Source organism: Oryx dammah, unplaced genomic scaffold, assembly GCF_014754425.2.
Source record: "Oryx dammah isolate SB20612 unplaced genomic scaffold, SCBI_Odam_1.1 HiC_scaffold_29, whole genome shotgun sequence".
Classification (NCBI taxonomy): Eukaryota; Metazoa; Chordata; class Mammalia; order Artiodactyla; family Bovidae; genus Oryx; species Oryx dammah.
In genome coordinates, this window is record NW_024070213.1 from 27434273 (window position 1) to 27459043 (window position 24771).

The 24771-nt window shown below is 39.4% G+C and overlaps 1 protein-coding gene across 3 annotated transcripts in view; it reads left to right on the forward strand.

The window, feature by feature from the left end:
• Positions 1–15721, forward strand: part of PIK3C2G (phosphatidylinositol-4-phosphate 3-kinase catalytic subunit type 2 gamma) — a 466126-nt gene extending 450405 nt beyond the window's left edge. For all 3 annotated transcript variants that reach the window (XM_040235274.1, XM_040235275.1, XM_040235276.1), the window contains 2 exons: positions 3977–4102; positions 15305–15721. In XM_040235274.1, coding sequence (XP_040091208.1) covers positions 3977–4102; positions 15305–15457 — 279 coding nt within the window. In that variant the 3' untranslated portion in view covers positions 15458–15721. The remainder of the gene's footprint in view (positions 1–3976; positions 4103–15304) is intronic.
• Positions 15722–24771: the final 9050 nt, after the last annotated feature.

Genomic DNA, 24771 nt, shown 5'->3' on the forward strand with positions numbered 1-24771 from the left:
GCCCAATCTCAAGTGAGGATTTAAAATTTTTAACCGGTGATTCAGAAACATACTGAAAGCTTAGAAGAAGGAAATGAGGGTGGGGTTAAGTTAGCAGGATAAAATAACCAATGGAGCAAAATCCAAAGCAAATGTTTGTGTCGGGGAAGAGAGGAACAACAAGACATGGATTTTCCTTTTAAATAATTTATCTCATAAGGAAACTAACACACATATAAAACTATTTATTGAACTTTGAAAAATATAAGCAGTTTAATGGGAAATCTATATAAAAATTTCAGAATTGGTCTAGGCAACAAAATGAAATTTGGATGACTTTACATTATCTTCTGAGCACAGTAAGAACATCAGGCAGAATTCTAGAAGACTGTGGTAGTGCTCTTTGACCTCAGCCCACCATGAATAAGAATGTCCTCTGGGTGATACAAGGAAACTTCTCATTGTTTAGACTGAACCTCAGACTAAGAACTCTGTAACCGCAAGCCTTATCACTATTCAAAGTGTTAAGTCTTTGTGAAGGTCTAAAACACAACCAGAGTAACAATCCTGGGATAAGACAGTTAGACAAGTAGGAGTTATTTAGTCATTTTAAAATAAAAATTTAGTTCACATAAACATAAGGGTGAAATGAGAAGTGTTGATGAAAAGACATCTAGTGATTTCTTTAATATATCAGATGAGATCTTTAAGGGGCAGGTTACAGTCCCAGTAAGAGGAGCAGGGGAAAAGTGTTGATAAGACAGCTGCTACGGGAAAAAAAGTGAAAGTGAAAGTTTTTCAGTCATGTCCGTCTCTTTGCAACTCCATGGACTATACAGTCCATGGAATTCTCCAGGCCAGAATACTGGAGTGGGTAGCCTTTCCCTGCTCCACATCTTCCCAATCCAGGAATGGAACCCAGGTCTCCCACATTGCAGGTGGATTCTTTACCAGCTGAGCCACAAGGGAAGCCCCAAAATACTGGAGTGGGTGGCCTATCCCTTCTCCAGCAGATCTTCCCTATCCAGGAATCAAACTGGGGTCTCCTGCATTCTAGGCGTATTCTTTAGGGGAAAAAAGAACTCTCTTAAAGACTTGAGAAATCCTTGTCTGCATTTACAGCAGCTAAGGACAGACAAACTGTGCTGCTCAGATCAAATGCATCCCTGACTTAAACTTTTCTATTATTCTGAAAACAATAGGATATTCAAGGATCTTGTCAAGGACACTAATTGGAAACAAAAGCCCAAACCTTTCATTGGTAAATGCCTGGTGAAAGATGGTATACAAAATACTTTTTCTGTTCTGTGATTGGGAGCTTATCCCTCTGTGGGGAATCCTTGAAATGTTCTGAGAAGGAAAGTGACACAGTCAAAACAGTTTCCAGGAAGGTTAAATACAACAGTGATAAACAGAATAAATGAGGGAATGAAGTGGGAAGACTGGGACACAAAAAAAATAACTGAAATCTAATTATAAGTTAGGGAATAAAGATCTATGGTGGCAGATGAACTAAAGCAAAAAGGGAGGATGTTGATCTTGGTACATACTTGGATTTGAAAATCAGTGACAAGGGAGATATTGGAGAAATGAAACTGTATCATTTAATACAATTTCAACAGGCTGGAAAAAAATCGATTTTGGAGTATTGAGGAAAGTGAAGATGGATTTTGGTTAGAGTGTAACCTACTTGTAGAGCTCTTCATAGGTCACTAGACTGGAATCTGAAGGCTGAATTACAGATTCCAATTTGGGAGTCATCAATATCAGTGGTTCTCAATTGGGGTCAGCTTTGCCCCCCAGGGGTCATTTAACAATGTCTGCGGACATCTTTGCTGTCACAACTAGGAGGATAGTATTGCTGCAGGCTGGTAGGTAGAGGTCAGTGATGCTGTTAAAGTATCCTCTGTGCACACAACAGCTCCCTACAACAAAGACTCACTTGGCCCTAAATGCCAATAGTGTCAATGTTGAGAAATCCTGCTTGCAAATGTCAGAGTACATTAGGGCTGTCTAGTCCAATCAATGCATATAGTGTATTCTTATTGAATTTATAGAAAATAAAAATAGTAGGAAGCATATATTGGATCTTACTCTTTCAGGCACTATACTCACATTACATGGTTTATTTTATTTAATCTTTTGAATGCTTTGAGATAGACACCACCTTTATCTCCATTTAAGAGTTTAGGAAACTGATCCACAGAAAAGTTATCTACCAAAAGCCACACGGTTGAGAAATTTGGGGGCCCAGACTGCAACCAAAAAGCCTCTCCCAGAACCACAGTTCTAAGATGTCACCACTAAGAGGATGCATACAGTGATTAGAGGTATGGAATGCTCAAGCCCAGTGGTAGAAAAGAGAGACAATTACACAGAGCAGAAACACTTGACTGCCTTCATTTCTCTCTCTCTCTCTCTCTCTCACACACACACACACAAAATAAGCTCTCTCAAATATTAATAGCAATGTTTTTCTGTGTCACAGACAATTCCATTGTGTCGTTGACAAATTTCAGAGCTCCTCCTGGGGGAAGGTTTTGAGTGGAGCAGGGTACCTTGAGCACCATCCAAAGCAGCAGTTTTGATGATCTTAGCATTTTGACATGCGCATGTGTCTAGATGCATTTTATCTAATTTGTGAATAATAATAAAGACCCGGATTCTGCTAATGACATGATTTTTACTATGTAAATTAGAACAGAATAGAAGTTAGTCCTATAATAATGTATATCACATTTCCTTACTCTCCTTCCTTTCCAATATGCTTTTCTAACTGCCAAAGAACGATGTAAAATTCAAGCTAATGACCTTGGGGATGGCACTGGATGTTCATGTGTGATTGTCCCCGTCACTCACAGAATTTGTTGAAAACTACTGATTTAGTAGTTAGGATGTATTCACCAAGATAAGCATTTAAACTCCTCAATTGTGACTTTCAAATCATCCACTTTAAATGTAAATTACACAAACATTTCTCATTTTATCAAGCGAGATAGGCACAGCTTTTACTACAATTTTTTCTCCATTTGGTTACAAAGATAGAACCCATTTCTCTGAAGTACAGTTGTTTCCAAACTTTTAAAAGTATACTCTGTCTTCAAATTTATTAAGAAATAAAAATATTCATAAGAAAAAAGGTTGAAAAAGGGAGACATTCTGAAGCCAGTTGGGGAAGTTCAGGGGGAGAAAGGCTGTTAGGCTAAGCTGGAAAGCATTGATCCACCATTCAGGGGAACTCATTTAGGATAATTTAGATCAGTGCTCCCCAACATTTTTGGCACCAAGGACTGGTTTTATGGAGGACAATTTTTCCACGGACCTGAGTGGGGGATGGTTTTAGGATGATTCATGCACATTACATTTATTGTGGACTTTATTTCTATTATTGTTACATCAGCGCTACTTCAGATCATCAGGCATTAGATCTCAGAGGTTGGGGACCCCTGACTCAGATAATAAAATTATTATAACTACCTTAAAATCTTGTAAGTAGGTCTAATTGATATTTTAATTAAATTCTATCTGAAAATATGATATTATGCAATATACATTTACATGTCATTAAATGCTACATCTTATTTTAGGTGTTAAATTTGAATTTTTTTTCTATTTTATTTTCAAGTGGTGTACAGTCCCCTGAGGCACTCAGGTCCGATCTCAGCCAGTGGCTTATATTCATCTCTTGACCATTTCTGTCAAAAATGCAAATTTCATTTCTACTACCAAAAACTAAAGTAACTCATACTTACTGGAGTTTTAAATGTAGCTCTCTGACACAGTGCTTAATTTAAGATGGACTGTCTTACTTCTTTAAACTGTATTTTGGGATTCCTTTGAAGCCGTGATGTATTTCTTTTGATTGTTCTCTTCTCTTCTGGTAAACAGTGACTGTAATAAATCTTGATCCTGTCTTTGGTCTAGATACTTAGTAGCCATGTATTTGTTTTCTTTGATAGCCACGTACATTAATATTTATAACCATTTTCCTCTGCAGCATCTCCCAGATGGCTCCGCGCCCAGTGCACATGTTGAATTTTATCTTTTACCGTATCCCAGTGAAGCCCAGAGGAGGAAAACAAAATCTGTTCCAAAATGCACTGACCCCACTTACAATGAGATTGTAAGTATGATTCATCTCTTGTCCAGTCACTTTGTATTTTTTCTTACCATTTTTCAGCTTCACAATGAAATATGGAAAATCTGTAGTAATTGGCAGCATTATTTCATAAAGGGAAGATGTTTCCCAAAATAGCCGCTGTGTGCCACTCACTGTTCTTGATGCTATAGGAATAGGAAAATACAGCTTTCAAAGTGCTTATGAACCAATTTTCAAATTGTGGCTAGCTTACAGCAAGAGCCCAAGACTTTATGGCATTTGTTTCGCCTCCTCACATTATCCCTGACTCCATCTTATTTTCTCTAACAAGCTTTTCTTTCCCTCTTTTTCCTTACCTGATAACTTTATCATAGTCTAATCTATTGTAAACGTTATAAAATCTCCTTTGAAAAACTGAAAAAAAATAAACAAGTACAAAGCACAAATTATGAAAAAATAAGTATAAAGCAGAAATTATATTAAAGTTAATTTATATTATATATAGCTCTCTAATTCCTTTGTAGTATACTTCTGAACATATGATCCTCTATTTTTTTCTAAGGCAAACCCTACATTTTTCTCTTGATTCCATCCTTCCCATCTCCTCTGTACCTTGCTCACTTGATTCTTTGCTTACCTTTCCAGTGGGTTGTCTTACCCACTGAATCCTCAACTCCGAAATCTTAAAAAAAAAAAAAAAAAAAAAGTCTTCAACTCAGCTTTTATAAAGCATCATTTTTTTTTTCTCTTGCTATCACCTCCACACTTTAGCAAACTTGGTGTATTTCCTGCTCTCTGTTCATCACTTCCTTCTCACCATTTAATCCTTTGTAATATGGATTCTACCTTGACCAATGCTGCTTTGTTCAAAAGGCACCAGAAGACTCCTAATTGTTCAGTGCAGTGATCCAATGGGCTGTCCTCTCCAGAGCAGTTAGACAGCAACTCTATTAATTGCTTCCTCTTTCTTGACACCTCCCTTTTGCTTCTTGAGCTCTGCCCTTTAACTCCCTTCTGTTTTCATTAATCATTCTCTCATTTTCCTTCATTGCCATTCTTCCCCTGAAAATATTTATTTACTGGAGTTCCATGATGTGACTTCATCTCTTCTTGATATATACACTCAAAATGATCTTATGGATCTACAGATTTTCATTTATTACCTACTTGAAGCTTGCATCTCAATTATTTCCTCAAACTCTGGCTTCTTTCCTAAGCTTTAACCTGTGTGTGCATGCTCAGTCGTGTCTGACTCTTTGTGACCCTGTGGACTGTAGCCCACCAGGCTGCTCTGTCCATGGGGATTCTCCAGGAAAGAATACTGGATTGGTTTGCCATGCCCTCCCCCAGGGGATCTTCCCAACCTAGGGATTGAACCCAGGTCTCCAGATGGCAGGCAGATTCTTTATCACTAAGCCACCAGGGGAGCCCTTTAAACCTGTACTTTTATCTGATTATTGAAGAGCCCCTGATTTGTCAGGGTGGGGGGGGGGCAAGCTGAAGATGAAGGGGATATATGTATATTTAGATCCAACCAGTCCATTCTGAAGGAGATCAGCCCTGGGATTTCTTTGGAAGGAATGATGCTAAAGCTGAAACTCCAGTATTTTGGCAACCTCATGCGAAGAGTTGACTCATTGGAAAAGATTTTGATGCTGGGAGGGATTGGGGGCAGGAGGAGAAGGGGACGACAGAGGATGAGATGGCTGGATGGCATCACTGACTTGATGGACGTGAATCTGAGTGAACTCCGGGAGTTGGTGATGGACAGGGAGGCCTAGCGTGCTGCAATTCATGGGTCGCAAAGAGTCAGACATGACTGAGTGACTGAACTGAACTGAACTGATAGCTGAATTCACATTTATGGCAGAAATCAACACAACATTGTAAAGCAATTACAAAAGTAAGTTAAGTGTTAGTGACTCAGTTGTGACTGACTCTCTGCAACCCCATGGACTGTAGCCTGCCAGGCTCCTCTGTCCATGGAATTCTCCAGGCAAGAGTAGTGGAGTGGATAGCCATTCCTTTCTCCAGGGGATCTTCCTGATCCAGGGATTGACTAGGGCTGCCAGAGTCCTTTCTGAGTTGACTCAGATGCTTCTGGCCTCACTTCTTCTCTGGCTCTTGGAGGAGGTCTCAGGTGTTAGCCACATGTGTGCTTGGTGTTCTTTACCACATGCTGCTGGCTTCCCTAACAGCAAGTGATCCAAGACAGAGATAAAGATGCCGCAGTACTTTCTGAGCCACCAGGGAAGCCAAAGCAATTATACTCCAATTAAAAGAGAAAGAGCCCCTTTAGGATGCCTCCTAGACCCTTTTAAACCAGGTTTCCCTCCACTGTCATCTCAGAAGATACTAATGACATCACTCTCTTCCTCACTCACAAGTCCAGTTAATCCCCAGGTTTTGTCAGTTTCTCTTGAGCAGTCATCTGCCTCTTCAATCCATCTTCTGTGTTCCAGCACTGTTTCTCTGGTGAAAGGCCTCATAACTTTGTCTAATATAAAAGCTTCCTATCTTCCCATCTCGTGCTTTTCAATTAAATCATTCAAATTTCTATCTAAAGTGTCAAAAACTACTCATTTTTATTACTCTCCTACATAACGTTTTCCAAATGTTCCTTACTATCTACTGGATAATATCCAAAATCCTATATGGGGCATTCACAGCCCTTCAAATTTGACTCAGTAATTTTCCAAAGTTGTCTCTGGAGCAGTATCATCCTTATATACCTTAAAAAAAATTTTGTTTTGAGATAATCGTAGATTCACAAGCAGTTGGAAGAAACAATATAGAGAGAATTCAAATACCCTTCAACCACTTTTCCTAGAATGGTAACACTTTGCCTGACTATTGACTAATCAGGAAATTAACATTGGTACAGTTCACGGACCTTATTAGGATTTCTCATTTTACACGTGTTCTTATGTATGTGTTATTTAGTTCTGTGCATTTATATCACATGTATAGGTTTGTGTGATCACCACAATCAACCAAGGTATAGGCCATTCCATCAAAATGATGCCTAGTGCTGTATTAAAGCCACAGTCACTCTTCCCACTCTAACACTCCATGCCCAACTCTGGCAACTCTTAATATATTCACTATCTCTATAATTTTGTCATTTCAATTGTTATATAAAAGGAATCATACAGTTTGTACCATTTTGAGGTTGGCTTTTTTCTTTTCCTATACATCTCACGAGAGATCCATCCAAGTAGCTGCATGTATCAACAGTTTGTTTTCACTGCTGAGTAGTAGTCATGGCAGGGAGGTATAAAAGTTTAACTATTTACCAATTAAAGGACATTTGGGTTGTTTCTAACTGGGGACTACTGCAATACAAAGCTGTTCTGAACACTGATGTATAGATTTTTGTGTAAATATAAGTTGTAATTTCTCTAAGAGAGATGCTCAAGATGTAATTACTGGGGTATATGGTAATGCCATATATAGGTTTTCAAAGAAATTGTCATACTCTTTTTCTATACCATTTCACACTCCCAATGCAATATTTGTGCTAGTTTTGCTGCATCTCTGCCAGCATTTAGTATCATTTTTATTATATCAAGTAAAAATATCACTATTTTTAATTTTAGTTCATTTGAAAAGTAATGAGTGATAGCTCAATGTGGTTTTAATTTGCATGTATCTAGTAGCTAATGATCGGAGAAGGCAATGGCACCCCGCTCCAGTACTCTTGCCTGGAAAATCCCATGGACGGAGGAGCCTGGTGAGCTACAGTCCATGGGGTCATTAAGAGTCGGACACAACTGAGCGACTTCACTTTCACTTTCCACTTTCATGCATTGGAGAAGAAAATGGTAACCCACTCCAGTGTTCTTGCCTGGAGAATCCCAGGGACGGCGGAGCCTGGTGGGCTGCTGTCTATGGGGTCGCACAGAGTTGGACGCGACTGAAGCAACTTAGCAGTAGCAGCAGCAGTAGCTAATGATGCAAATTTCTTTTCATGTGCTTATTTACTATCTGCATATCTTCTTTGGTGAAATATGTCTTTGTGTCTTTGTTCATTTTCTAATTAGAGAGTCTGCATTTTTACTTATGTTTACTATTGGCTTTTGAGATTCTTTATATATTATCAATAACCTTTGTCAGTTACAGTACGTGGTTTACAAATACTTTCTCCAAGTCTGTAGCTTGACTTTCCATCCTTTTCTCAGAGTCTTTCACAAGCAAAAGTTTTTAATCTTAATGGGGGCCAATGCATCAATTGTTTTTCTTTTATAGACTGCATATTTGTTAGAAAGTCTAAAAACTCTTCACCTAGCGCTTTCTAAAGATTTTCTCCCATAGAAAGTGAAGTCACTCAGTCATGTACAACTCTTTGTGACCCCATAGACTGTAGCCTATCAGGCTCCTCTGTCCATGGGATTTTCCAGGCAAGAGTACTGGAGTGGGTTGCCATTTCCTTCTCCAGGGGATCTTCCTGACCCAGGGATCCAACCCAGGTCTCCTGCATTGCAGGCAGACACTTTACCCTCTGAGCCACCAGGGAAGCCCAAATATTTTATAGTTTTATATTTTACATCTAAGTCCATTATTCATTTTGAGTTGACTTTTGAATAAAGTGTGAAGTTTAAGTTAAGGTTCACTTTTTTTTTTTGCCTATGAATGCCAATTATTCCAGCACCATCTATTGAAAAAGCAATTCTTCCTACCTTTAATGTCTTTTGCACCTTTCAGCACCTTTAACAAAAATAAGTCAGGAACATTTGCTTGCTCATGCCCTTCCACTGCCCCACGCTTAGTCATATTCTCCAGGCACATTACACAGCTTGTCATTCCCTGAATAATCCCTGTGACCTCTGTGACTGAGCTCATGAGGCTGTTCACCCTCCTGCCCTTCTCTGCCAACTTTGATGTTCCCCTCAAATATGGACTCTGTGAACCACTCTTTCCTCCCTGATTCTTATACCACATTTACCATCTCTTGTTCAATCCTACACAATTTTTTTTTTCTTTTAGTACACTGAAAACTTGAGGACAAGGAAAAAGTCTTATCTTTCTTAGTATCTCTGAAACTTAGCTACTTCTAAAAAGATTTGTGGAATTAAATATTTGGGGTAATTCCATAAGTGACACTTTTTGTGTATGTGGAAAAATGTAAAACTAGCAAACATTTATATATATTCAACTATATGTATAATTTAGTAAGGAAAGATACTTTGACATTTTATTATTTGCCATGATGTCAACCACTAGAGATATATGTACATGCTCAGTTGCATCCAACTGTTTGCAACCCTATGGGCCATAGCCTGCCAGGCTCCTCTGTCCATGGGATTCTCCAGGCAAAGATACTGGAGTGGGTTGCCATGCCCTCCTCCAGGGCATCTTCCTGACCCAGGGATCAAACCCACCTCTCTTAAGTCTCCTGCATTGGCAGGTGGATTCTTTACCACTAGCACCACCTGGGAAGCCCATAAGTCTATGTATAGCAAACTCCAATTCATACATAATCCAAATGAGCAGGAAGATGAATTCATGTATGGGTAAGTGACTGCCTTAATAGTATCGATCATCATATAAACAAATTTGGCAAGGAAGTGGTTGAATTTAGAAAGCCATGGGAAGAAAAAGACATCTTTTTAGGAGTCCTTGTTAATATTTTAATAAGTATTCTTTCTGAATTATGTCTCTTTCTCTCAACAGACACATTCTCTAACAAAAATGGGATCATATTGTACCTATTAATTTGTTACCTGCTTTATTCAGTAAGCATGTAAGACTACAGTATTTTATTTTTTCTCCCATTATGCTGTGTCTGTATCAATACAAGAATATTTCTAAGAAATACCCCCCAAAAGGGCACCAGTTTTAACTGTGGTTTTCCTTTCTCTCCCCTTCAACTATAATATAGGCCCCCATCTCTTTGCCAAGTCCCGTCTATTATTTCTGTGCATTCTTAGCAACATCATATACAGACGTCTTCATCCCTTCGTATCTGCAGGAGAGGTTAGCTCCGGGACTCCCGAGCATACCAAAATTCTCAGGTGCCCAAGTTCTTTCTATAAAATGGCATATTTGCATGTAACCTACACACATCCTCCCATTTACATTAAATTGTCTCTAGGTGATTCATAACAGTTGATACAATGTATATGCTGTGTAAATAGTGGCTGGTAGGCAACTGGTTCAAATTTGCTTTCTAGAACTTTGGAAATATTTTTCCCTGAATATTTTTTGATATGTGGTTGATTGAGTTGATGACTGCAGAGCTCATGGCTACAGAGGGCCAACCGCATGTGTTTTCTGAGGAGCCTGGTAATCATCGCATGGCATCTTCCGTGTATTTAACTTCTCCCCTTTGCTTCCTGAGGGCTGCTACATCCAGGACTTTGGGATTTCTCAAACTGCCAAAGCCAGGCAGAGGTCTGGGGGGTGGGAGAGAACGACTTCACTCCCCTTCTTATATAAACCTCTTAGAGGAATTCAAAGGGAATATCATATTGCATCACTTCAAAAAGCTTTTCAGGAAAATAGTTCTTTGAGGGGTTACTCACAAGCCTCTTTCTCCCTAATACTCAGACCTGAGAGAGGCTGAGTCAGGACGGCTGCCAAGTACCCCTTTAGCATCCCCCCTTCAGATACTAAAGCTCTGATACAAGGCCAAGTGTGTCACCGTGATGCTCTCCAGAGTGGTTCCCAACAGGACTGCCTGCAACCTTCCTGAAAACCCTTCTCACATACAGAGCCCTGTGGTGGACACGACTGGGCTCAGGACGGGGGCGGGGGGAGGTGGTCAGAGTGCCCCCAGAACTGACCTTCAAGTCTTTCAGAAGCAGAGTGGGCTGCTAACTCCGCTGCCACTGCTCTTTCCACCCTACTATCTGTTATCTGGTTAAGAACCATCATTTTTTTAATGACTCATTAGAAATACAGATTCAATTTTAAAAATGAATTATATTGTTATAGTCCATGTATTTTGCACATTGTATTCCTTTTTTAAAAAAATTGAAGTCTAATTGATTTACAGTGTTGTGCCAATCTCTGAAGTGACTCACATACATATAGAGACATTCTTTTTTATATTCTTTCCCATTCTGGTTATGACAAGATATTGAATATAGTTCTCTATGCTATACAGTAAGGCCTTGTGGTTTATCCATCCTGTATATAGTAACTGACATTATATTCCTTTCTTAGACATTATCCTACTATAAAGTATAGAGGAGATATTAGAAAGGACAGAATAAGAAGGTTCTATGTGGTTTACGTGCCTTAAAATATTCAGCATGTGCGTGAATATCTGGCATAGAACGCGACACACTCAGTAAGCAATGGTTGTTGTTGTCTGCAACATCCTCTCATTCCATACTCATAAAGTAATGATAATTCTGTTTGTAGAGGAAGACCCTGAAGCCCTGAGGTAGATATTTTGACCAGGGTTAGGTAACTAAATTTCAAGTCCAGAAGTGCCTGATTCCAAAGCTCTGACTGACCCCATTAAACCTTCTGTGCTGTTCCTCTCCCTCGCTCTACCCACAGAGTTCTGGCTTTCAACTCTCCCTTTCACAGTCTGGCCTCTTCACTCCTTCTCTCACCAGCCCTAAGCACAATTCAGTTTCCGTATTGTTTTCCTCCCCTTGCAGTCATTCTAATACTCTTTAGAATTATTTACTAGAACTTGGTGTCAAATGACACAGTGAATGCTTGCACATAAGTTAGTAGATATTAAATTACCCTAAACAATGTTCTTCTACTTGATGTGACAGTTTCAAACTTACACATTCAGTGTTTGTCAGAAGGCAGTGAAGACTTGACACATGCCTATGGGTAAAAAGTATTACAAAATGAAATTAAAAGAGCTGTGCATTTTCGGTTCTGTGTATATTAAGGCAGAATACATATTAAATCATTTGATGAAAAGTCTCAAAGAATATAGTCATCTGCGTACATCTCTAGCATTACACACTAATTATTCATTACATTGAAGAAAAAAGTGCTTATTTTTTAAATAATGTTACGGATGAAGTAAAGCAATTAGAATATATGTATATATCATCTATGATGTGCAATGATTACATGTTATAAAACAGTCACTTTCAAGAAAAATAGCTTTTACATAATAAAGCATAGGAAAAAAAATCCATAGTAATATAAACTTTGGAGTTTAAATGTTTGTATTTTAACCAGGAAGGCAATTCATGCCTAGCATCATGTATTAGAGAAATTCTGCTTGCTAAATAGCTGGAGACTCAACTTTGTCTATCACTGTTATTTCCCGTCAGCTAAGGTAAAATGGGCTTCCCTGGTGCCTCAGCTGGTATAGAATCTGCCTGCAATGAGGGAGACCCAGGTTCGATCCCTGGTTGAGAAGATCCCCTGGAGAAGGGAATGACCCTCACTCCAGTATTCTTGCCTGGAGAATTCCATGGACAGAGGAGCCTGGTGGGCTACAGTCCATGGGGTCACAAAGAGTCGGCCATGACTGAGCAACTAACAGCTTCATTTTCAAGGCAAAAATACCAAGAAATGACTGGTTTTTTTGTGTGTGTATTTGATGGATCTTTTTTGGTTATAATTCATTAGTGTTTACTATGTACCAGGTTTTGTACCAAGGCTTATTATATTCATTCTCTCATTTTATTCTTCCTCACAATACTAAAAGGTAAATATTATCACCATATTCAAATAAGAAAGTGCATTCAGATGGCCCCCAACTTGGGATGGTTTAACCTGAAATTTTTTGAACTTACAGTGGTGCCAAAGCGGTATGCATTCAGTAGAACCTGTACTTCAAATTCTGATCTTCTCCCAGCTTATCAGTGCATGGTAGAATATTCTCTCCTGATGCTGGGCAATGTCAGTGAGCCACAACTCTCAATCAGTCACGCAATCATGAGAGTAAACAACCAATACTCTCACAACTATTTTGTACCCAGCCAGCCACTCCGCTTTTCACTTTCAGTACTATACTCAATAAATTACATGAGACACACACACACTTTGTTATAGAAGAGGCTTTGTGTTAGATGATTTTGCCTAACTGTAGGCTGACGTAAGTGTCCTGAATGCATTTAAGGCAGATGAGGCTAAGCGATGATGTTCAATGGGTTAAGTGTGTGGGTGCTCAGGTGCTCAGTTATCTCTGACTCTGCCACCTCATGGACAGTAGCCTGCTAGGCTCCTCTGTCCATGGAATTTCCCCAGGCAAGAATACTGGAGTGGGTTGCCATGCCCTCCTCCTTCCCAACCCAGGGATCGAACCCGGGTCTCTTACGTCTCCTGTATGGGCAGGCATGTTCTACCACTAGCACCACCCGTTCAGTTTACCATGGGTTTATAAGCCCATCGAGATGTAACCCCATTGTAAATGGAGGAATAACTATAGTTGACAACAGATTTAAATAAATACGTATTACTGATATGTTTCTTAGAAATTTACATCTTTAGCACTAATTTATAAGATTCCCAGTGTTCTGAAACCAGATTTTCCAAAGGCCTAATGGTCAGAGCTATTCCATTTTTCTTTATACATTTGGAGGGCCCCTTTGTCTATTTCCTCTGTAAAATAAGAATTGAGTGTATCCGCCGAATGTGTTGTGGGGAGGAAAATGGAGGATAATTTAGACAGTTCAAAATGATCACCATAGAGAAGAGGGAAAGGAGCTTACTCTGAAGTCCTGGAAAGATAGGTGTTCAGGAGATAAGAATGATTCAGAGTCCATGTTAGACTTCTCTTTGCCATTAAAGATGAATTACATTGGTAAGACTTTGAAATTTTTAAGGCAGCCCTTAAAATCCTTTACTAGCAGGGGGAACTCAAGAAATTAAGTGGAATAACTTGAATAAGTAGTTCTGCTCTGAGAATCCCATGGACAGAGGAGTCTGGCAGGCTATAGCCCATGGATTAGCAAAGAGTCAGACACAGCTGAAGTGACTTAGTACGCACACACAAGAATTTAAAAGGTAATCTCCTGCCTGGAATGGGAGCAAGATACTAGAAGAGTAGGTAGCCAGGAGCTGTCACAAGAAATAATATAGACTGCATCAACATTCTGTATTGTATCTCATGTCCCTTAATTGAATTATTATGTTTTTGGTAAGTAAATCACTGTTCAGAGCAGCTAGCAGATTCATCTTTAGAGGAATTTCATTGATAACTTAAGATGGCCAGAAATCACATCCATACACACTGAGAAGGCTTCCTAGAAGATTCAAGGCTTTCCTCTCAATTTGTTTCCTCTGATTCTTCTTTGCATATACAGAAAGCACTTCTTTCTATCTTGTAGCTTCACTATAAAAAGCAAGCATGTTTGTAGCATCATATGAAACTCCTCTAAATGTGTTATAAAGAGTTTCCTTGGCAACCACTTTGGGTTTATACACAGCAATCTCCTCCTTTTATGATGTATAACTAACTTCTTGATCCTGTACTTTTTAAAGTTTCTTTACCACTGTGGAACCCAGTGATAATGCCTGTGGCTTATACTTCTAGGTTATTATAAATTGCAGTTGAATAGCTCTGTCTCCTTAAAAATAGTTCCATGACTAGTAAATGAAAAGAAGAAAGACACAAAACTATACATACAGCATAATTATAGCTCAGAATCTAAAAAGTGATTATATATAGAAAACAAAAAGCACATCAGAATGTTAACTATAATTATCTCTTAATGGTAGAAATATAAAAATGTTCTTTCTTTTATATTCATTTTTGTTTCATCCCCATATTTTACTTAATGAGCATATATTTTCATAACTAAAAATTAAAAAATTTTTAATAAATTAAAGTAATCATAGTATGACTGCTTCACATGGAGAAGGAAATATTGTTGGACTACATTAAATTAACACAAGGAAATCATGGAGATTGGTCTGATTTCCTCATTAGCCTTCAACAAAGAAAAATAGTGTTCAAGGCTCCGTGCTTCACATAAATTCAAGGACAGTTAAAAGGTGGTAAGTATTTAAATTTCTTCCTAGAGAATGATTTGCAGTCTTATTAAATTTGGGATAGACAATTATTAATGGAATCAGAGTAAATTTTAAGCTTCTTAAGAAATACTTTGTCATTAAACTTCAGGTTAGCAGAACCTTTAGCCCTTCAGAATTAAGAGTTAGAAATGAAAGATTCTAACATTAACCTGTCCAATCCAAGGTACAAAATATGAGATGCAATTATTTTATTAAAAGAAATATTTTTAAAAGATGCATTTAAGCATATCTAATTTATATTTTCAAAATTCTCTCCCTTTTCAGGTAGTATATGATGAAGTCAGGGAGCTCCAAGGACATGTCTTAATGCTTATTGTAAAGAGTAAAACCACGTTTGTAGGAGCAATTAACATCCAACTCTGCAGTGTCACGCTCAATGAAGAAAAATGGTATCCACTAGGTAACAGTATAATTTGAGCATTTCTTTGAACATACAGATTCATTAGCTACTCATATTTTTTTCACTTTGGGGCCTCTCTATCACAAGATCAGGACATTTTTTTTAATCAAAGGTAGTGTGGCAAATTAAGGACACAGAGAAAAGAAATCAGAATCAATGTTTTTAGTTATTTATTCTCTATGTGTATTTCACTGTTTTCTTAGAACCATTTCTCCAATTGATTGTGTAAATTCAATATGTAAAATAATAAAAAGGTATTTTAGTGTATCTTTTAAATCAAACGTGTTCACTTTATAATTATGTGCCTATAATTAAAAGCAATACTTTTAATGTAATTTTCAAAAAAGACAAGCAAATAAATTTCATCACTTCAAGACCTAAATATATCTGAAGCACATTTTTAAAATTTGAATTAAGTATCTATACCTACACATCCACTTATAATCTTATATTTATTGAAGGCATTAGTAAGCTCTGGCAGAATACTATAGTTATTTTCTAACAGAAAAACCAAGCATAAATGCCTAAAATTCTTAAATCCAATTTTTGGAAGAATTTTTGTAGTTTTTTCACCCTCTTCAATACTCATCATCACTGGATATCACCCAGTCAGAGGCATTATCACATTTTAAACTTTGTTATACCTTAATTCAAAGATCTCAAACTCTGAAACTCTCCCCTCTGATCAAAACCTCTTCTCTGTACAACAACAAGTTTTCTTACTTCTGAACCTACTTTCATAACCATCGTGACCTGAGTAAACAATCCTGGAGGGACTTCCTTGGTGATTCAGTGATTAAGAATCTACATTGCAGTGCAGAGGACTCAGGTTCGATCCCTGGTCAGGGAACGAATATCCCACATGCCACAGGGCAACTAAGCCCTACTGCCTTACTGTGGAGCCTGGGAGCCCTAGAGCTGTGCTCCACAACAAAAGAAGCCATCGCAATAAGAAGCCCATGCACCACCACCAGAAAGTAGCTCCCGCTGACCACAAATAGAGAAAGCCCTTACACAGCAACAAAGACCCAGTGCAGCCATAAATTAAGTTTTTCAAAATCCTGCAGATTTCCACCTGCAAAGTAGGTACAAATCAAGGCACTTTATCATATTTTTTAAGAGAATTAAATTGCTTTTAAAAAATTCCTGCCAATTAAATTATTAAAACACTTGCTTTACTCTGCATTCTCCTGTGTGTATATTAAAAAAGCAACTTAAGCTCTTTTTATACAGTCATTGGCATAAGCATGTAAAAGACTGTACATTTATTCATTGAAAATATATGTGCGCCTAGTGTGGGCTGATATGGTCTTGCTCTGAACACATGATCATGTGAGTCAAGTCATCCATAATCCTCTGGGCAGTGACTGTGTGTTTCAGGTCTATTTCCTCTTCTTTTCTAATAGAGTGATTCCATATCCTTCCCTCTGATGAAACCCCAGAACCCTCTATCGTAATCCTCACTCTCAGTTGATGACTGTGTTTCTTCCTTCACTTAGAAATTGGAATCAGTCCACTAGCACATCTACCCACTCAGCACAGTCTACATTCCACCTTTCTACTTATTATCATAGGAAAACAACCCCAGCTCCTACCGGAAACCAATCTCTCAGCTTGTACATTTGACTCCAGGCCCTCTTAGCTCATGCATTGGCAAGCGGTTCTTTACCAATTGCGCCACCTGGGAAGCTCTTGGATCATAGAAAAAGGAAGAGAATTCCAGAAAAACATCTACTTCTGTTTCATTGACTGTGCTAAAGCCCTTGATTGTGTGGATCACAACAAAGTGTAGAAAATTCTTAAAGTATGCAAATAACAAGCTACCTTATCTGCCTCCTGAGAAACCTGTATGCAGGTCAAGAAGCAACAGTTAGGACCAAACCTGGAACAACACATTGGTTCCAAACTGGGGAGGAATATGTCAAGGCTGTATATTGTCACTCTGCTTATTTAACTTATATGCAGAGTACATCATGTGAAATGCTGGGCTGGATGAATCACAAGCTGGAATCAAGTCTGCAGAGAGAAATATCAATAACCTCATATATTCAGATGACACCATCTTAATGGCAGAAAGTGAAAAGGAACCAAAGAGCCTCTTGACAAAGGTGGAAGAGGAGAGTGAAAAAGCTGGCCTAAAACTCAACATTCAAAATACAAAGATCATGGCATCTCGTCCCATCACTTCACGGCATAGAGATGGGGAAACAATGAAAACAGTGAAAGACTTTGTTTACTTGGGCTCCAAAAACACTGTGGACAGTGACTGCAGCCATGAAATTAAAAGACACTGGCTCCTTGGAAGAAAAGCTACGAAAAACCTAGACAGTGTATTAAAAAGCAAAGACATTACTTTGCCAACAAAAATCCATCTAGTCAAATCTATGGTTTTTCCAGTAGTCATGTATGGATGTGAGAGTTAGACTATAAAGAAGGCTGAGCACCAAAGAACTGATGCTTGTGAACTGTGGATTTGGAAAAGACTCTTGAGAGTCCCTTGGACTGCAAGGAGATCAAACCAGTCAGTCCTAAAAGAATCAACCCTGAATATTCATTGGAAGACTGATGCTGAAGCTGAAGCTCCAATACTTCGGCCACCTGATGCAAAGAGTCAACTCATTGAAAAAGACTCTGATGCTAGGAAAGATAGAAGTCAGGAAGAGAAGGGGACGACAGAGCACAAGATGGTTGGATGGCATCACCAACTCAACGGACACGAGTCTGAGCATGCTGGGAGATGATGAAGGACAGGGCAGCCTGGCATGATGCAGTCCATGGGGTCACAAAGAGTCGGACATGGCTGAGGGACTCAACAACAACCTCTTACCTACTCAAAAACAGTACTGGAATTCTCCTCTATGCAAAAGCATTTCTTTATTCTCTTCTAGATAATTCTCTTCAACATACGTGGTTACATGATGGAACAACCATTCTAAAAAAAAAAAAAATCTCAGCATTTCTGTCTTCCTTCCAAATATTCATCTAATTGACTGGCTCTTTTCTGCAGCAGAACTTTTCAAAATGGTTGTCTCTAATCTCTGCCTCCAGTTTTTCTCTTCTCGTTTTCTCTCAGACCATTCCAAGGAGATATTTGTCCCAAACACTTCAACAAAACTGCTTTTGTCATGATACCTACTCACCTCTACCTAGCTAAATCCAAAGGTCAGTTTCCAGCCCTGATCCAAACTTACCTATCAGCAGCATTGTAATACACAGTCAAACCTCTTTCTCAAAGCTCTTCCTTTGACTTCCAGAACACAATACCCCCTTGTGCTTTCCTCTATATCACTGGTCCCTCCTTCTCAGTCTTCTGTGCAGGAGCATCTCCACAGTCTCCAGTGTTGAAGTGTCCAAGGCCCAGTCCTTGGTCCTCTTCTCCATCAACTTCCACTCCCTACTGGTCTCATCCCATTTTGATGGCTTTAAATATCATATGCTACATGCATGCTAAGTTGCTTCAGTCATGTCTGACTCTTTGACCCATGAACTGTAGCCCACCAGCGTCTTCTCTCCATAGGATTCTCCAGGCAAGAATACTGGAGTGGGTTGCCACATCCTCCTCCAGGGGATCTTTCCAACCCAGGAATTGAACCCTCATCTCTTATGTATTCCCAGTTTTACAACTCCAGCCCAAAAAATGGCCAGGATGATGGAGTAGGAAGACTCTGAATTCACCTGCTTCCATAGGCACACCAAAATAACAACCAATTACAAAGCAACTCAGCTATTTGTAAAGACAGCCACTCAATGGACAAGAATTTGTACAAACTCAGGGCAATAGTGGAGGACAGAGGAGCCTCAGAGTGCTGCAGTCCATGTCGGATACAACTTAGCTACTGAACAACAACAGAGCAACTGTAAATGAGAATAATCTGAAGACTAGTAGAAAATTTCTACAATTGGAGATAAGAAGGAATCACAACAAGATGAACAGGAGGAATGGACAAAGTATAGTCAACTTTTCCCAGAACCCACCACTTACCCCTCTCCATCTGTTTCCTCTCCTGGTCAAGGCAATCCTATCAACTTTGGCCCAAATTACTATAATTGCCTTCTTCTAAATAGTTTCTGTGTTTACCCTGCACGCCCTTATAGTAATAGTAATAGTTTTAGTCGCTCAGTCATGTCAGACTCTTTGTGACCCCACGGACTGTAGCCTGGCAGGATCCTCTGTCTTTGGGATTCTCCAGGCAAGAATACTGGTGTGGGTGCCATTACCTTCTCCAGAAGATCTTCCCAACCCAGGAATCAAACTCAGGTTTCCTGCATTGCAATCAGATTCTCTACTGTTTGAGCTACAAGGAAGTCCTTACAGTATATTCTCAACACAGCAATTGGAGCCATCCTGTTGTTCTTCTGCTTAAAATCTTGCAGAGCCTTCTAATCTCAGAGTAAAAGCACAAACCTTCAAAATAACCTAAAAAGCCCAATGTGATCTGGCCTCCCATTGGTCATCTCTCTGTTTTTAACTCCCATTACATCCTCCTATGCTCAACACACTCAAGAAACACTGGCCTCCTTTCCATTCCCTGAGTGTTCTAGGCATATGCTTCTTCCCTGGAATCTTTATCATGCAGCTCCTTTCCTCCAAAATGTGTTTTTGTCCTATATATCCACCTACCTGTTCTCTCACTTCTTTCAAGTCTTGGTCATATGTTTCCATCTTGACCTGTCTGTGTCATACTGAAACCTGCTCTGTCCTCAAATACACACCAGATCTTTCCCACTCAGCTCTACTTTTTTTCTTATATCCTTATCACCTTTGAACATTCTATACAATTTACTTATTTAGTTTATTATTTATGTTTTGTATCCTTTCACTAAAACACAAGACTCTCAAGAAGTGTTGTCACTAACAGTACAGCTATAGACCCAGGCAAGAAGAATCCTTGTTCAGGTCCCCTCATCATATACCTATGGTGAGGTACATGACTCACCTATACCCACAAGCCTCATTCTAGACCAAATTCTAGGTACACACGACTCCAGAATTCCCTGCCCAAACAGCCTTTGCAGGCCTTCTAAGGATCCATTCACCTGAAGTCAGACACCACATCAGGGTGAGGAATGCCTAGGATGCAGTGGTGGCCAAGGGCAGGCTGCTTACAGTGTATATGGATGCAGCTTAAATGTACCAGCTGGGTGTCCACAAATGTGCATGAGGCCACTGACAGTACAGGAGGGAGTGGGGAGGCAAAAGCAGGACATACAGAAGGACAGCCAGTTCTAGAAGAGGAGCCAGTCCTTTTCAGGTCACCATAATCCAACACAGATCTCTAAGACATCCAAGAATTCTCAATTAAAAGCTGTATTTTCAGGTGTTTATAGAGGAGAACAAGACATGTTGTAGTTAATGACTTCTTGGCTTTATTTATAACTTTTATATTTAGACAGATGTTATGTAAATTTTATGGATTGAATTATGTCTCCTCAAAATTGTTAAGTCCTAACCACCAGAAGGGCTTCCCAGGTAGCTCGGTGATATAGAACCTGCCTGCCAAGGCAGGAAATGTGGATTCGATCCCTGGTTTGGAAAGATCTCTTGGAGAAGGAAATGGCAACCACTCCCAGTCTTCTTGCCTGGGAAGTTCCATGGACAGAGGAGCCTGGATGGTGACAGTCCATGGGGTCACAGAAGAGTTGGACACAACTGAGCACAACAAAGCACAGTAACCACCAGTAACCTCAATATGCAACTTTATTTGGAAATGGGGTCACTGCAGATGTAACTAGCTAAGAAGAGGTCATCCTAGAGCAGAGTGGGCCTACAGTCCAACAAGACCGGCATCCTTAGAAAAGGAGGAAATCCGGATTTGGACCCACAACCAGAGAGAACGCCATATGAAAACATGAAGTGGAGGTTGGAGAGATGCATGTAAAAGCCACAGAACGCCAACAAACCACCTGAGCTAGGAGAGATGCATGGGGCAGATTACCAGAGGAGCCAACCCCGCCCACCCCTTAATTTCAGGCTTCTATCTCCCAGAAGTGTGAGACAAAAACATTTCTGTTGCTTAAGTCACCAAGTTGGTGTAATCTTCTATGGCAGCTCTAACAAGTGAATCTAACATTGAGTTTTCATTTGTTTTGCTGTTCTAGCCCCTACAAAAACCTGGCATGTACTAGATGCTTAGTAAGTCTTTACAAATTAAATGCCTGAATAATGACTTAATGACACACCAGTGAAAGAAAAAAACAAGGTTCCTAGTCTTAACTCTCATTCATATCATGTTTTACAGCTCTTTTAGCCTTTTTATATCTGTATTTTATTTGCCTTTTACAAGAAGTCTAATGAGATGGGGAAGTGAAAGCCGCTCAGTCGTGTCCAACTCTTTGTGACCTCATGGGCTATACAGTCCATGGAATTCTCTAGGCCAGAATACTGCAGTGGGTGGCCTTTCCATTCTCTAGGGCGTCTTTCCAACCCAGGGATCAAACCCAGGTCTCACACATTGCAGGAGGATTCTTTACCGGCTGATCCAAAAGGGAAACCCAAGAATACTGTCATGGGTAGCCTATCCCTTCTTCAGTGAATTTTCCTAACCCAGGAATCGAACTGGGGTCTCCTACATTGCAGGCGGATTCTTTACCAACTGAGCTATCAGGGAAACCCAATGAGATGGGGAAGGGAGAGATTATTATAGTTTTAGAAACTAATAATATTCAAATGTCTCATAGCGTAAACTTTCCACTCAAATGAATTCTTGAATGTAATGTATACATACACACTGGGGGAGGGGCGGATTTTTAAGTTACCGGATGTGAGAAACTGGAAGCACTGGACAACTGCCCATCCCATGAACCCCAACCCCTCCATTCTCATCTTCAAAATCCCTGAAAAACTTCCACAGAAAACTAAGACATCTCAAAACGAGCAGGCTAAAAGAAACTGAGGATCACAGATATGACATGGCTACTGATATCAAACAATTAAGCGGTTATGGTAACAGACTCATTTCTAGCAAATACAGCTCAAGGTCAGGACTTGATTTCCAAAAAGAAATGGATTATTGAAAAGCTACCATGATTGACATATTATCTAGGCCCAAAGTGAAGATTTAATACATGAGAGAAATTCTAGCGACTAAACTGCCCAGCAACCTTAACCCTCATATTGTTAACACAAGTGTCACAAATTAAGATATACTTTATTTCTTAGCACAGGATCCAGAATGTTCTCAATACAATTTAGATAAACATATTAAACCTAACACTTTTTCTTCAAAAAAATATTGGAGGGTTTCCTGTTGGCTCAGAGGTGGAGAATCCACCTGCCAATGCAAGAGACATGGGTTTGATCCTTGGTCTGGAAAGATCCCACATGCTGCAGATCAACTAAGCCCATGTACCACAACTGCTGAGCCTGTGCTTTAGAGCCCAGGAGCCGCAACTACTAAAACTCGTGCACTCAAACTACTGAAACCCATGAGCCCTAGAGCCTGTGCCTGGCAACAAGAGAAGCCACTGCAATGAGAAGCCACTGCAATGAGAAGCCCCTGCACGATAATGAACTGTAGCCCCTGCTTGCTGAAACTAGAGAAAAGCCAACATAAGAATGAAGACCCAACACAGCCAAAATTAAATTTAAAAAAATTTTTTAATGTTGGAATGAACACAGCATCAACACAAGTTTCAGTAGACCAAGAGACACTGCTTGGACTTTAGGCTTTGGTAAGCACGGGCCATGTGGATTTATTAACCTTGGTAGGTTGTAATGGCTTAGATTGCACCAAATGACTGGTTTTTATCATTAAAGGGATGTAGCATTAAACCTTTAGGCATTGATGAGTACAGACCATGCAGGATTTAGTCTTTAGAACAAAATAGACTATAAGAGAAAGATAACCCTTTTAAAATTTTCTTCAGCTTTTTAAGCATTAGGTGATAAAAGAACATCAGCTGCTTTCTTTAATGGATTTCTCAGCCATATCTCAAAATAACTAGGCCAGAAATTTGAACATTAGCTGAATTTAAAGTGTGCTACAAGCTCTAGTAAAGTTAGAGCTTAAAATTCTTAGCTCCAGAGACAGATATGTTTGCCTACTGTATCAGCTTCCCCAAACTGTGTTCTTGTGTGTGTGTGTGTGCATGTGTGTATTATTTGGAAGTGACTTTAGGATAACAGCCGTGGAAGAGATGAGACCAAACCTGAATTTGTGTGTCATGTCCACAGTCTTCAGTCACAGAAACAACACTAGTCTCAAGGAGGTATTGCATTTTATAATTAAAGAAACTCTAATTATTAGAGTTCAGCTATTCCAACCATGCCTCCAATCGCAGAAGGGAAGTGAATTTTATTAATATTTAAATCAAAAAGAATGGGGATTCTTTTCATAAAGAGAATATGCCCTCTTCCTAGGCTGAGGTCAAAAAATAACTGACTAGGATTATTAAATGTCCCAGAACTGAAAAAGCAATTTAAAAGTCTGTGCCCGTTAGCCTCTGGCTCTGAAATTCTGATTTACCCCAGGAATCAAGAAGGAACTGGAATTTCTTACCATCAGAATAAAGGTAGTAGAAAAAGGAAAATAAAATAGAAGGCATCAAACAGAGTAGTAATGAGAATGATATTTCCTTGAAAGAAATACTGGGGTCTTAAAAACATAAACTGGGCAGATATGAAGGGGAAATGAGATGCTAAGAGCCAGGAGAGAGAACTACAAAGTAAAAAAGGTGACAGATTCAAACCCAGTTTCTCTTGAAAAAGTAATCGAAAAGGGCAGTGTATTTCAGTTGTTACTGGTTCAGTAGGGAGGAACGGTACCTAGAAAAAGTCAATCAGATAAAAAGAGGAAAGGCCTTGGAGAGCAGCCATCATGGCATCCTAGAGAGAGTTAAAATTAGAAAAACTTTAAAAAGGTTTCTCATAGAGCAGCAGCATTTTGTAAGAACAACTGGGAAACCATCCCTCACAAACTGAGACAGAGTAATGAAGTGATAAGAAAATCTGGTCATATTTGAGAGGGAAACCCAGGAAGACAGGTATAAAGGAGTCTAAGAATTATTGTGTGACTTTCAAAGGAAAAGAATTATTGGCAAAAGGGCCTAGGGGAACATATTTGGAAAATCTCTAGAACTGGTACTCTAAGGGAAAATGAAGCAAACAGAGGACTTACTGAAGAGAAATCAGACAGGATGGTTACAGGTCAAGACTTGCTCTGGAGCAGATGTTGGTCTGAAAGGAACAGTTTAGGTGAGACTAACCACTTCCTGGGTGGCTCAGTGGTAAAGAATCGCCTGCCAGGAGACGAGGGTTTGATCCCTGGGTCAGGAAGATCCCCTGGAGACAGAAATGGCAATCCACTCCAGTATCCTTGCCTGTAGAATTCCA